This window comes from Mirounga angustirostris, unplaced genomic scaffold, assembly GCF_029215605.1.
Source record: "Mirounga angustirostris isolate CCGP_5_RB_7025 unplaced genomic scaffold, mMirAng1.0.hap1 SCAF_10, whole genome shotgun sequence".
Taxonomy (NCBI): domain Eukaryota; kingdom Metazoa; phylum Chordata; class Mammalia; order Carnivora; family Phocidae; genus Mirounga; species Mirounga angustirostris.
The window spans coordinates 105,133,479-105,149,313 of record NW_026991718.1 but is presented as its reverse complement, the minus strand read 5'-3'; the positions used below and the strand labels follow the sequence as shown (position 1 = coordinate 105,149,313).

The 15,835-nt window shown below is 38.1% G+C and overlaps 1 protein-coding gene and 1 long non-coding RNA gene across 2 annotated transcripts in view; one reads left to right on the top strand and one right to left on the bottom strand.

Annotated features, from left to right (window-relative positions):
* Nucleotides 1-15,835, bottom strand: part of TMX4 (thioredoxin related transmembrane protein 4) — a 48,040-nt gene that overhangs the window by 11,901 nt on the left and 20,304 nt on the right. The window contains exons 3-5 of the mRNA XM_064572841.1: nt 13,760-13,805; nt 12,034-12,162; nt 8,651-8,696 (exon numbers count right to left, since the gene is read on the bottom strand). Of these exons, the coding sequence (XP_064428911.1) occupies nt 8,651-8,696; nt 12,034-12,162; nt 13,760-13,805 (221 nt within the window). The remainder of the gene's footprint in view (nt 1-8,650; nt 8,697-12,033; nt 12,163-13,759; nt 13,806-15,835) is intronic.
* LOC135361789 (uncharacterized) overlaps nt 1-15,835 on the top strand; it is a 39,540-nt gene that overhangs the window by 7,727 nt on the left and 15,978 nt on the right. The window lies entirely within an intron of this gene.

Genomic DNA, 15,835 nt, shown 5'->3' with positions numbered 1-15,835 from the left:
AGAATTGTTTTTCTAGCCCCTTCTTTCATCATGAGACTCTTTTGGGTCATTCTCCCCTATAATTCCACATACCTCAATTTTTATTCATCATGTGGCATCCATAAAAAATTAAACTTCTTGGGCCTTTGTCAATTTTTAAGTGGAACTAAATTACTACTTATAGAACATCAATCATTAAAAATGTCCCATACTGGGGTGCCTGGGTGACTCGGTTAAGCGTCTGACTCTTGATTTTGGCTTAGGTCACAATCTTAGGATTGTGAGATGGAGCCCTGTTCCAGGCTCTGTGCTGGGCATGGAGCCTGCTTATGATTCTCTCTCCCTGTCCCTCTGCCCCCCTTCACCCCCACTCCATCTCTCTTTGAATGAATGAAGTAATTAATTAATTAAAATAAAATGTCCCTATATTTCCTTTTCCTAATCAGACCATTACTCTACTCTACTCATCCTCAATAACTTGCCTAAATCACCATAATACTGAAAATATAATATTAGACAGAAGAAAGTTTTCTAGTTAATTCATTATTACTAAATGAGATTCCATCAGTCTTTGAGTAGAGCCCTCATCCCTGCTTACTGTTCCCTGGGACTAGCTTTGATATCAAACATTTAAAAAATGAGTGAAGAGATAACCATTTTTGCTAAAAATTGTTTACATGCTAAGTCATGCAGGTATGAACCTACCAGTTTGGAGTCAAGGCCCACTTAAATGTGGACCTGCAGCAGCCATGCTTCACCATGATGACTTAGTGATCATCTGTGTTAGGCCCTTACAGCTCCAAAACCAGTCATTCACTATAATCCAAGCATTTACTGGGCACATGATGAAATCGTTCCAAGCTAAGTGCCACCAGCAAGCAGAGATAACAACTGAATGTCTTGCCTAGAATTGATGAGGTGGATGAAAATGACTCCTAGTTTCTATTTTAATTTAATATTTCTCAAAATCCAAATTACTCCAGTATCTCCCACTGGTTTCCCAGCTTATAAATGTCAATTCAATTAAATACTATCTTTTATTCTGGCTTAATTCTGAATGACAAACCAACAAACAAAAAAGCTTGTTAATGGTCTAGAATAATCTGAGATCTCCTCTCTCCAATTTCATATTCAGTAGAAGAGATAGATCCAAAGACTCAGCAAATATTTTACATATTTATATATGCAAAGTGTTCAATAAATATTTATTGAATTTAAAAAAGATACTAGCATATCCTTCAATTATTCATAGGAAATGCAAACAACTCGTGATTTGTAAAACTATCATCCATCCTCTGTTATGGCATTGGTCATCATTTTATCTTTAGCCAGGGCAATTATTTATTAAGAGTAATCTAACGTCCTGCAGCCCAGGAGGCAAAGAGGTATTTGGGATATCAACAGGTTGCTTCATTCAAACTCTGCTCAATTAAGTTCTAAAATATATCATACAGTTCTCCACTTTAGAAAATCCTTTGTATTCATAGTTTACACTTTACTTGATGACTCAGTGCCACCAACAGAATTAAACTCTGAAATGTGCCAAAGAATTAGAAGATATGGAAAGCCAGTCTGGTTTTGTGTCGACCCAGAGAGGTGTGTATTCTGGAACTTGTTTTATAAATAATATCCATCCGTATGGCTGGAATGGATGTCTAGTTATAAGTCCTTCTGCATAGTGTCTTACACCCTTTCTGCAAAATAAATGATTAAAGTAACCCTTAAGAAATTTTCTAAGTTATTTTCTGGAATTCAATAAGTTAAATGACTTTGAATCATTGCATTCTGGGTCACACACTTCTTAGTGCATTCAAAATATCCTCTTATTGTAGCAAGCTCTGCTTCAATTTTCTCTATCAACTTACTATTTATTTATTTATTTTCTAATAAATGTTAGCTGTTATTATTATCAATACTAATTTGATAATAAAGCATTTATTGTTCATACATGATGAAGAGTACAGTTTTTTTTTTTGGAAACCCTAATACATATGCACTTATTTTTTTTTCAACTTACTCTTTAAAGGATTTATTTGAGCCTCTTAGAGAAACCCTGCCATCTTGTGGTCTTTTAGTTGATTAATACTAAAGCCTTATTAACCAAGTTGTGTTTTCACAACTGCAGACATAAATCTTTATCTGTTTACTTTGTCTGAGTTCACAATGGTTTTAGAACACCTTAAGAGTGTTGGGGTTTGTGGCATTAGGTACTTGAAGTCTTGCTGTATGTATGCTTTCAAGTAGTAACTGATTCATACTGATTTAACTCAGTTTTAGATTCCTGTATTTCTGTTTCTTTAACTGTCAGGCAAAGTGACAGTTCTCACTTGTGGAAAATACTGATCCTTGTTCAATATTATATGTGCTCATTATAAGGAAGCATCTTACTCTGTTTCCTAAAAATGCACAAAAATATCACCTAATGGGGCTGACAACTTCTACAGTACTATTGTAATAGATAATGGAGTTAGAGCTAGTTTTTGGCTACATACAGATTTGAGTGAGAGACTAAATGAAGACACCACTACAGTAGAATAAATGAGAAGAACATTCTACCCAATGGTTAGATGGATTTAAGGAATGGAGCAAAGCCAAAGCGTCCATGGATAAGGTAGAGCCTTTTCTCTCCAGAGAAAAAGAAAAGTACTCCCTCTGGGGACTGACCTACTGCAGGTCAGATTCAATGCTGCCCAAGGGCACCCACTTAGTGAGCCCAGTGCTGCATAGTCTCAGTCAGAGCTGGGTAGGCCCTGAATGACAGAGAACCCTTTGGATTTAGATCCCACCAATGTCACAGGATATACTCTGAGGAGTTTTGGGACAAACCCAATATCCCTTTCAAGCACAGATCAGAATCCTCAAAACATCTTCCCTGTGTGGGAGCAGCTCAGAAAGACTTTCTCTAGTAATGGCCAAGGGTTCAGTTCACCTTCGATGTTTTACCCTTTCAACACTTGCAACAAAACACAACCTTGCAGCTCTTGTAGGCATTAAGAGAGGTATTTTGTGGGTGTACACCATCTCACTGTAATATGGTTCTAGATCATTTTACAAGGAAAAAAAAACTCAAAACAGTAAGAGGAGACATACTACTATCTAAAACACGGTGACATTTGGGGAGTTTTAAAATATATTCTTATTAAGTGCTGTTGTAGATGTGGAGAAAAAGGAACCCTTATGCACTGTTGGTGGGAATGCAAACTGGTGCAGTCAGTGTGAAAAACACTATGGAGGGTCCTCAAAAAGTTAAAAATGGAATTACCATGTGATCCAGTAATTTCATTATGGGGTATTTACCCAAAGAATATGAAAACAGTAATTGGAAAAGATATATATACCCTATGTTTATTGCAGCATTATTGACAATAGCCAAATTATGGAAGAAACCTAAGTGCTCATCGACAGATGAATGGATAAAGAAGATGTGGCATATATGCACAATGGAATATTACTCAGCCATACAAAATGAAATCTTGCTATTTGCAATAAGGTGAATGGATCTAGAGTGTATAGTGCTAGGTGAAATAAGTTAATCAAAGACAAATATCATATGATTTCACTCATGAAGAATCCAAGAAACAAAACAAACAGAAAAAAAGAGACAAACCAAAAAATAGACTCTTAACTGTAGAGAATAATGGTTAACAGAGCAGAGTTGGGTTAGGGGATGGGTGAAATAGGTGAGAGGGATTAAGAGAACACTTGTCATAATGAATACTCAGTAATGTATAGAATTGTTGGGTCACTATATTGTACACTTAAACTAATATAACACTGTTATTCACTGGAATTAAAATTTTTAAAAAAGTATTCCTACTTCGAAAAAAACACTCTCTTGTTATTCTCCAGTCTAAACACTCATGGCCTTAAATTCTCATTGTGAGGTATTTATAAAGCCTTAAATCTTCTCCATCATACAGATTGTCCTCCCAAGGATGCAGCCTACCTTATTGCCTGCATCCTTGCATAACGACGGTGGCACTGAGGTGAGGGAAGTTACATACTATATTAGCTCAGTGAGCAGTACAAATTCACCAAATGAAATCAAATAACACTGAAATGCATTCAGATGCTAAACCTAGTTAGCAAAAATACTCATTGTACAACTGCCATAGAACCTTACTTTAATCCTGCTATCAGCCTGGATTAAAAAATAAATGAATAAAAAGAGAAAGCATTCCTTATTGACTAGTGAGAGGTAAAAAGTAAAATAATGATGACAATAATGATTAATGAATACAACTAACAAGAAACAGTTGGCGAGTACTGACTAGGTGCCAGGTTCTAGGCTAAGCACTCAAAGTGTTCTAGTGATAACAGTTTATGGCAAGGGAAACTCATGGACTCAGAGATACACACACAGGGTAGAGAACAATGAGTTGTCTCTCTGGAAGAGAGAAAGGTAATACCTCCCTACACCACTGTTGTCAACTGTGAAAAGAGATGAGAAGACAGGAAGGCTGGAAAGTCTCTCCATACATGGGCCACAACAACATGTCAGCCCCAGGATCCCGAACCCCGACTGTGGCACCTGACTCAGTGACAGTGCTTCCCAAGTTCAATCTCCTGTGCATTGCTTCCATGGCATGAGCCTCACCTTGTACTATTCTTTAGATTATTAACATTTCTCATTAAGTTGCATAACTTCTTTTAAGCTGAATTTCAAAGACATTTTATATTGCTACTATAAATATAAAATCAGTACCAATTCCATAGCTAGAAGCTGTCTATCCACTCTTTGAGGAACTCCTTGAGTTGTACATCTTCCAGGCACCCGTGACTCTTATGGGGTAGGCAAATGTCAAGACTATATATGAGGATGGGTGTTATAACTAGAGTGGCAATGGCTTCCATGAGTTTATACAAAAATTAAAATACATCGGTGGATACCATCATGACTGGATTGAAATCTGAATTTTAGTGATGGATAGAACATTTGAGATTATCCACCCTTCCCCCATACTGTGGTACAAATTACCTACTAAGGATCTCTTGGATTCCAGGTGACAGCAGGAAGCTCACAGGATCTGGCTTATAACACTATTCAAGGAACTTCTTCACCTCAAGGGTTTAGTCAAACAAGAACATATGGGAGGTTGGTGTAGAGTTAAGAAAGCCAAATGCAGAACACAACAAAACCCCTGAGTTCATGGGAGCTCAGCTATGTGGGTGTCTCCTCACCAAGCAATTCTGACATCCTGAGGACAAGCTCTTATTTCCAGAATGCCAGATCCAGCAAGCTGGCTTCATTCCTAAAGCAGAAACTCAAGGACTTTAAGGACTAGTTCAGTAGGCTCATCTTATAGATACTGTTCTTGTTTTTACTTTATCTTTTTCATTACAGAAAAAAATTAATACAGAGAAAGATAAGAGATTTTTTTAAAAATCAGCCATAATTTCAGTATCAGAGATAGCTATTGCTGACATCTGATTAATCTCCTTCCAGGCATTTTCCGGTATACACATAAAAACTCCACACGAACATAACATTACACACACTGTTCTGTTATCTTTTCCCCCACTTAATAACATGCAATTTTTCCTATAGAAGTATTATACCTAACCAGCCACTCATCCAGGGGAGACTGTTGATGAAGAAACACTGACTTCTATCTGTCTATGTATCCACGACATCACAGTAGGATAAAAGAGATTGTGGATGGAGGTCAATAACCTCACATCACTGGCATTAGCCACTCTGTGTCTTTCCTTCTTCCCTTGTTTGATCTTTCTTGGAGACCTCTTACACTCACTTAGTTCTAGCCATGTTCTTTCCCTCTCTCTCTCTCTCTCACCACATACTATGTTCCTTTTGTTCACTGTTAATATGGTTGCACTATAGTTTTATATTGTTTAGACATGAGTTATAAACAGATTATGTTCCCCACAATTATACATTCAACATTGAGGAAAGGATCCTGGACAAGGGAGAAGGGCTGGCTAAATATGCTGAGTGAGCTGGGTAGTCAGCTAGGAGGACTTGCTCATTAAATGGTTCTTTAGGTGCAACCAGGCAAGACTGCACCTCAAAGCTGAAGTGGAAACCTGACAGATAGCCAAGGATTGGGTCTCACCAGGCTGGAAATTATGTCCTCTGTAAGAGGACAAGGGCTAGATTATAGAAACAGGTTGTAAGAGCCCTTCCCAGAGATTTCATGGAAGGCTGAAAACTTGTTTCTAAGAAAAGAAGAAACTACAAAAGTTGTCAAGAGGCTTGGGGAAGCTAGATGCTGATACAGAGGGTGATACCAGATTTCTCTCACAGATTTTTAAAGTAATGAATACACACACATGGAGAGATCAAAATAATCTACAAACCTCCCACTTATGTTTTTAGTCATATTACCCCCTGCTACACACACACACACACACACACACAGAGTAAGGGCAAATACATTAGTGATACCAATAAATATAAATGGACTAAATTTACCATTTAAAAGAATTACTTGTTGCTATATGCTTTTTACAAGACTCATTTAAAACATAACAACAAGAAAAAGGCTGAAAGTGGAAAAACATTCCAGGCAAAAGTGACCAAAAAGAAAAAAAAATATGGTATTAATATTAGATAAAAGTGACTCTACAGAATGTAAAATGTAATTGTGTGTCAAATTTAACAATTCATCCTATAAAACTATCTTCTTTTGTTCCCTGTTTAGATATCTGGAAAGACATTCTAAGTATACATATATATATATATAAATATATATACTCTACTTTTCAGTCACTAAGAAGAACATTTTCATTGGGGCACCTGGGTGGCTCAGTTGGTTAAGCATCTGCCTTTGGCTCAGGTCATGATCCCAGAGTCCTGGGATCAAAGCCTGAGTCTTGTCCCTGCTCAGTGGGAAGTCTGCTTCTCCCTTCTCCCTCTGTCTCTCCCCCCATTCATGCTCTCTCTCAAATAAATAAATAAAATCTTAAAAAAAAAAGGAAGAACATCTTCATTGGTTATTCAGAAATGGATCATATTCTCTTCTCCAAGTTGCCCTTTCTTTGTAGTCTGATGCATACACACAGATCTGTTCATGCTGCCCATGGCTGGAGCACTGTGCGTATAAAGATAAAACACCCACTCCTGGCCTTGACATGACAATGCCACACATTGTAATTATTTGCATGATAAAATGAAAAACTGTAACGCCTTATCTAAAGTCTTATTTATCGAAGCACAAAATGCCAAGTTATATGAGGTCAAAGCAATTATTTTTCTCCCCAGATACTATATTTGAAAATACACCTTTTTAACAGTGCGTTAAAGTCATGACCAACTTCCATCTAAGCTCTTCTTAAACCACTAAACAAATTCATCTCTTGATTTGCACTTATTGTAGGTTCTATGCCAAGATCTTGCTCTTACAATTCCTGACATCCATCTATTATGACTATCCTGTTGAATTAGACATTATAAGGCTACAAGGTTCTCTGATGGCGATCAGAATATATGACTCTGTCAACCCTTAGTGTCAACATACTGCAAAAGGCAAAATCCTTACTCTCAATTCCCAATTGGCAATTCATAATTCTCAAACCCTGAATAAACTTCTCATCAGTGTTAAGAAATATAAAACTCATACGATCTGGAGAGAGGGAAAATCCCAGTTATTGTTTAATATCATACACAAGTGCCAAAAAAACAGTTAACAAACTTTAAGAACTACTGAATCCAAGTGACAAACTTAGTTCCTGTTGTTAAGAAATTCTGAAGTTAGTATTCCATCTCACAAGGCAGAAAATAAAATATAACTGAAAAACTGGGACACAAAAGATTGTTCTTAAATTTCCCTAAACATATATCAATGTGCATGAGAAACAGAAGAAGATTCTTCATGAACTCCTTGAATATGAAGTTCCAAATATGATATCATGACTTAGAATCATAGCCTTGAAAAGAACAATGTAAGGACTCACTTCTAAAGATTTTTTTAAATACTTTAAGGATATATATTTAATTCCACAGCAAGTTTGTTAAATTTGGCAGAATTTAGCCCACCCTACACATAAAGGGAAGTAAAAGATTATGTAACACATTCAAGATTATATAACTATTCAACATTTTAACCTAAGTAACAGTTCTAACTCACTGAAATGACTTAGTGAAACGATAAAATTGCTTATAGTAGGGGTGCTCAAACTTTCTTAAGGCTTGTGGGCCACATGGTCTCAGTCACAGCTACTCAACTCTACCACTGTAGCATGAAAGCACTTCTAGATAATAGGTAATGAATGAACATGGTTGTGTTCCAATAAAACTTTACTTATAAAAACAGGTGGCCAGCCCCCACGCTATAGTTTGCAGATCCCTGACACACAGTATCACTTTCAGGCTTAGATAATCTTTGACCTATAGGGAGATTCTGACAATGGAAAATAAGATGAAGTAAAACCACATAAGCCCTTTCAGCTTTAATAAAGGGATCCATCACTGGTCTAAGAAAATATGACTGACACAGCAGTTACAGGTCTTTGTTCAATTTATGCCCTTCTACACAGGGACACAATTCTACTGGGGACCCCATATGAGAGCAGTTGTGTGGCTTAAGAAGAAAAGTGACATTATAAAAGTATTTGTAAGTGTTTACTTTCCTATTGTTTAGAAGCTACATTTTTACTCTTTAAAAACCTCTCTGTAAAGATAATCACAAAAAGTATATTTAAGATTACTCACCCATATCTTGCCAGAGATGCTAAAAAGACCAGCCATTCCAGACATCCTAAAAGAAAAATGAATAATTGAAGAGAAGGAGAACCACTGGTGATGTATACTATGAAAAAACAAGGGGCGCCTGGGTGGCTCAGTTGGTTAAGCATCTGGCTCTTGATCTCCAGCTCAGGTCTCGATCTCATAGCTGTGAGCTCAAGCTCTGTGTTGGGCTCCATGCTGGGCATGAAACCTACTTTAAAAACAAAACAAAACAAAACAAAACAAAACAAAACACCTCAGGTCACAGGGATCTGCCCCTCCACTTTTTGCAATATGTTGTCCTCTCTCCTGGATTCACTTCCATTCACATAAAGCTTAGATTCCATAGCCTTCATTTCAATTCTTCTGTTATAAACACATTCAAACCCCTGGGCCTTTCTCCCTCCATCATACATACCTGGCAAAAACCCCTACTCTGGGTAGCTGCATGTCTCTGGGGAAAACCACATGACCAGCTGATTGCTCTCCCTTCCCAGTCACAAACCTCGGGAAGCACTCAATACTGCACTGTTATAGGCTCTACCCAAGATGATAGCTCATGTCTTTTCCCTCTCTTCAGACCTTCCACACCCTCCCCTTCCCATGCACGCTCAGCTAACAAATACTCTTTGTACGTCACTGCAAAATCAGAAGCCATTATGTGATCTCTCTTATCTTCCCACCACCAAATCTGAGTCTGCCGTACACCTGATCCACCTCCTCCTGTTACGACAGAGAAAGTAGATCTGACCTACCATAGCCTAATTCCTCCACTTGTGCCACGGATCCCATCCCTTTGGTCTTGTTAATGACTTGGTTCTTTCTGCCATCCCTCTTCCTGCATTAGCAATTTCTCCCTTTCTGGGGGATCATTTTCTTCGGCATGAAAACATGTTCTACCCTCTCTTATCTTTTAAAAAGTGCGTTCTTGGACTTCACAGGGCTCTCCAGCTCCACAAACTTCTCCAAAGAGTAGTCTATGCTTACTATTTCTTCTTCCTCACCGTACCTTTAACCATTCAAATCTGGCCTCTGTCCTTACTACTGTGCTATCACTATTTGTGATAAGGCCATGATGACCTTGCATTGCTTCATCCAACATCCATGTCTCAGACTCAATCTTCCTTCACCCCTTAGTAACATGGGACACAAGTGACTACTTCCCTTTCTTGAGCACCCTTTGCTTAGCTTCTAGGAAATTGCATACCCCTGATGGTCCTCCTGCCTCACTGGTACCCATTTTCAGTTTCCTTTTGTTGGTCCTTCCCTACCCATCTTCTAAATTTTGGGGTGTCTCTTGTCTCAGTCCCAAACACTTTCCTCTTTTTTCCTCCCTCTAGGTGATTCTTTCCCTTCTAAGGTTTAAATACCTTCTACGTGCTTTGTATTTGTGTTCCTGAATTCTCCATGGAGACCCATCTCCATATATCCAACCTGACATCTCTAGAAGGAACTCTGCCTCTCAAACTCTCAAGCCCTTGCTTTTCCCTTGTTCAAATCAGTAACTGACACCAAGGCCCACCAAGTACTTAAAACAGAAACCCAGGAGATTTTCTGTGAATCTTCCCTCTTGCACGTTAGCCAAGTCGACCTTCAAAGCATATTTCAAATTCTCTCAATGCCCACTTCTGCCACTCTGTTGGGCACACTACTGCCACCCTTAGGCTGGACACTGCAACTGTCTCACCTCATCCATTTGTGCCCTCTCCAACCTCTCCTCCTAAGAGCCATCGTCTTTTTTTTGTTTTTTAAGATTTTATTTATTTATTTGATAGAGAGATAGATAGAGAGCAAAAGCAGGCAGAGAGGCAGGCAGAGGGAGAGGGAGAAGCAGGCTCTCCGCTGAGCGGGGAGCCCAATGCAGGACTCGATCCCAGGACTCTGCGATCATGACCTGAGCCGAAGGCAGCTGCTTAACCAACTGAGCCACCCAGGCGCCCTAAGAGCCATCTTCTAATTGTATGCACTGACATCCAAGTTCCAAACCGAGGCTGCAGACCTGTATGATCTGGCTCCTCCCTGCCTCTCTTTCTTAGTGTATACTGCTCCCCCTCCCTTTCTCTGTGCTCAACCTTGGCCATCTTTCTGCTCCTCAGTAACATGAGCTCTTCCCAGATGGTGGGCTATAGCCATGCTATACCCATTGTTGGGAATACTCTCTCCATGCTCTTTACCTAGCTAGGTCATTCTATCCTTCAGCTCTCTCTGCTGCTCCACCTCTCATCCGATGGAGGCCCATGCCCCCCCAGTTAGTCTTGTCTTAGTAAAGATTTGTTTGTTTTTAAAGGTAGCTATCCAGATTAAGATTCTTTATATCCCTAGTTTTTTTTTTTTTTCCTTAATCTGTCTTACTTTAAGTTACCTAAAGAGAGCAGCTCTGTCTTGCTCACTGTTTAATATCTAGCACCTAGAACAGCATCTGGCATAAAATCAGTGCTCAAATATTTGTAGAATGAAACGCCAGAGGTGAGGGGCTTTTACTTTTTTAAGATTTTATTTATTTGAGAGAGAGACAGAGCACAAGCGGGGTGAGGGGCAGAGGGAAAAGCTGACTCCCTGCTGAGCAGGGAGCCCAATGCGGGGTTCAATCCCAGGACTCTGGGATCATGACCTGAGCTGAAGGCAGAAGTTTAACCGACTGAGCCACCCAGGCACCCCAGTGAACTGCTTTTAGAGTAAGCTCTGTATTTCCTGGATAGTATATAAATGCTACTGGATGATTTATTCCTGAAATATTGCATAATTTGATTCTATTTTAACAGGGATATTCCTTATTCTTATATACACTAACATAAATTTAACTACAATTATGACAATTCATTCAAAATTAAAACAACTGTGGAAAAAGTTAGTATGGCTTGGCCTTAATTTACTTCACCAAGAATTATACAGTTTGACATTATGGACAAAAGTTACCCCCATATGTGTTCCACTAGGCAGCTAAAGACACCGTAGGTTTTATTTTCCACATAGATACAATAGCAATTCCTTCATAAACTATAATTCAAGAAAGCGTTAACTCTTCTATTTTATCAATAATTTAAAGAATTAGAAGAAAGAACAGTAAATGATATTCAATATCATATTTTGTAAAGAGAAAATAGTTGATATGGCTCAGTGCAACAGTCAGAGGAAAGGCTTTTGTAACCCACGTGAATTTGCGATACTTAATTCCCAGCTAACAACTGGCTGAAACATGTGGGTCATAAAACTAGAAACACAACATTGGCCAAGTATGGTCATGTGTAGTCAGGGTAATCAGAACTGAATATGAAGAAAAATGTAGACTTGCAGGGTCTATGGGCTGTTTAACTTAATACCTCCTGCTTTATAAATAACACCTTGTTATAAGAAAAATAACAAGTTACGTCAGAGAAGCTGGGGATTTCCAGCCAGTCAGAGGCTCCACTGATTGCCATTTTTTCTCTAAGATATAATTCTGCAGGTCTTCATAGACTCCTGGGCCACGGTAACGGCGGAATATCCCATCCTTTGCACTATAAATTAGAAAAACAAACAGAAAATAAATCTATTAAAATAACAAGTGTTACAGATAATAAAAATCAAAATAAATACTAGTTTTACATGTGAACTCCACTTTGAATTTTAACTTGACTCAAATGAAGAAAAAATTATAGTTAGGCATAAATATTAATCTATTAGAGATTAAGAATTCCAAAACAGCAAGCATTACACATTCTATTTTATCACTGCACAATTTGAGACCATAAGCAAAGTTCTTGGCAGTGTCTAATCTACCAAGTTATTTTTATCATTTTTGCTACCAATTATTTCAATTTTTCTCTTACAATGGCAAAACAGTAATTGTTATCAAGTTTTAAAAACTTGTATCCAGCTTTCCAAACTTATGTCATCCAACCCCCCCCCAAAAAAATTAACAAAACACCTGTATTCTCACAGGCCCCTCAGTCTTTCTCTTTCTTGCCACAGTCCCCTTCTTGAGGGAAGAGTCTGCACTGGCCATTTTCTCCCCATGTATTACTCATTCAGCATTCATGTGACTGGTGGTTCTGCTTCCACAACTCCATAGAAATTGCTCCTATTGGGGGTTTCCAATGACTCTTCAATGCCATATGCATAGAGCACTTTTCTGTCATTTTTCCCTGTCTGTCATCAGCACTGTCCACTACTGACCATCCCTTCCTTCCTCCTGGCTTTTTTGACATGAGCTTCCTTGGCTTCTTTTTACTACTCTGACCACCCCTGTTCAGTTCCTCACTCCCTGTCCTCCCTTGCAAATGTCCTAATGTTGGTCAACCCCAGGTTCTATCCTTGACCTACTTCTCGTCCCATTGTGTATGTTCTCCCTAGATACATTGCAATGTTTATCTACCTCGATGCTGAGGAATCTCCAATACATGTCTCCAGTCTAGATCTTTCTTCTGAGCTTTAGATCCTGGAATCAAACTATTACGTAAACTTCTCCATTTGGAATTAACAGGCACTTCACACTGTCTTCTCCATTCTGGCCTCTATCTTCCAAACTTCATCTTATTCGAATGGCTCCTCAATAGCTTTTATGAGTTCTACATGGTCCATTGGTAGTCATCACAGGCTCTTCCTTCCTTATCGCTAACTAGTCACCATGTCCCAGTGATCCCACCTCCTAAGTATCTTCCCCTTTCCCTTCCCCTATCACTACCTGAGCCTCTCTAGCCTTATCACCCAAGATGATCCAAATGCATCCTTTGGGTCAGAACCAGTTACAGTCCTCAGAAGGTATCTTATTTTCTCCCAGGCTTTCCATGATATCTCCTGTATCTGGAAAGGCCTTCTCCACCCTGTCTGCTTAACCCAATTCCTACCTTTCATATTATTGGAGAAATCTTATTTGACACCACCCTTCCCCTCCTACTCACTGTCTAACATTAGGTGCCTTTCCCCTGCTGTAGTCTGGGCACCCCTCTCTTCTACCAGCTATCATTCAATGCACACCAGTCTTTCTCTCTTCAAACGTTAAGCTGAATGAGCAATGGCTATGGAAAACAACTTAGAATTCCTGATATACATGTACTACTTTTGAATCTTTTCTAATGTTTCTAAGTTTCTAATCAGAAAATTATTTAAACTTACTGAAAAAATGCTGGGAGAGTAGTGACAAAGAAGCGGCCACTCAAACCTATAAGAAGCATAAACAAAAAAAGTTACAAGTCAAATTCAAACTACCCCAAGCACCTGACTTAACATTGTAAGAACTAGCAGCCTTGAGCTTGTTTTCATAGCCACATTATTAAAATTGTTCCAATTATTTAATCACATTTACCTTTTTTCTTTTTACTTAAATAAATCATATTTTTATCCATTTTTACTTACCTACCACTTTCTGGTCAGTGACATACAATTTGCTTATCTTCGATGTATTACACTAAAGTTTTTTGGCTTGTGCATTGCTTGGAATAGTATGGTGGCTGAAAGGACAGGTTGTAGAGTCATGCAATCTGGCTTAAATACTAAATTCTCCAGTTACTAGCTTTGTGACCTTAAATAAATTACTTAACCTTTCTGTAAAATGGGTATATTAAAGCCTGACTGAATTGTTCTGAAGTGAGATTAGATTGGTGTATTAAGTGCTTAGCACATACTACGGACTAAGTAAATTATAGATATCATTATATGTTATAGGCTTAAAAGGAATAAAGAATATGAAATAATAAGATCATGTATAATCTTTTCACATTTATAAAATTTGTAATTTCTGTCAAGGAAGTCTATGTACTTTAAACAGATTTTTTTCAATTTGTCTCAGCAAACATTTACTGAACAATAACCACATATCAAGTGCTATGCTAGGTACATGTGAAGATAAAGATAAATAAAACCCTTAGTCACTCATCAAATATTTACTAAGCAACTTCTTTGTTCCAGGGACTGTGATAATGGCTCAAGACACATACATAAGCAAAAACACAGTCTTTGTTTTCACAGAAGTTACAATCTAGTGGCAGAGGGAGAGAATTTAATCAAATAATCATGACCAAAAACGGAGATGGATGACATCAAGGAAAACGGCATGCAACAAAAACCTGCATGACGCTAGGAGTAAAGAACAGATCCCTGCTCTTTATTATTAACTAAATAATATTTATGTGGGCACGAAGAGTGAGTAAGGCCAGTTCTGACAAAGAGAAGGAAAGCTAAAGGATCCTCCTGGCCTGCATGATAACATGGCACAGATATCATTTTCACATTTCTCATTATTTCTGCCTTTCCCACTGAAGAACAATCTGGACAAAATCAAATCCCTAGTTTAATAAAGTGGCTCAAATTTTACATCTCTGTGATGACTTGCAGTTTGAAATACTGAAGGTGTATTTTTAATAACAAGGGATATTTGCTTCTACTCATTTTATAAACTAAATCCATACTCAGCAAAATAATTTATTGACTGATGATGAAGACTCATATCCAAGCAAGTAACTCTAAAACACCCATATGGCACTTAAAAGCAAACACAGTATTCTGAAGGCAGTAAAAGTCAATGTTACAAAAAGAAACATAAACTTCATACATTTATGATCGTACATTTTTTTAAAGGTTGTACTGGCAGGAACAGAAACAAAAGTGACCTGAGAAGTCAGCTGAGGATTGGAATAAGCATCTCTGTCTACAGGACATTCTCACCTCTAACAGGCTTGGAACTCCACTCTACCAAGAAACAAAGACATATTTTAGTAGAGTTCCAAATCTAAATTGCCAAGGGAAAAAGGACTGGTAATCCTAAAGGCTTGAAAATTATTATATGTTTTGCTTATTACAAAGTTTCATATCTCACTTCTTTCCTAGTTACAGATTTTTATGACTACCCCAAATCTTATATAAGGACAGTCACAGTGTTAGGGAATTATGCTTTATTTACATGGTCTTTTAAAATAGAATGCACAGGGGCACCTGGGTGGCACAGTCAGTTAAGCATCCGACTCTTGGTTTTGGCTTAGGTTGTGATCTCAGGGTTGTGAGATTGAGCCCCACATCTGGCTATGCACTCAGTGTGGAATCTGCTGGATTTTCTCCCTCTCCCTCTGCCCCTCTCCCCAGTCAAGCTCTCAAATAAATAAATAAATAAAATATTTTTTTAAAAAATTAAAAATTCTTCATATGTTCTTGGTCATCACTGGCCACGGCAATAGATTAAAAAGTAAATAAATATAA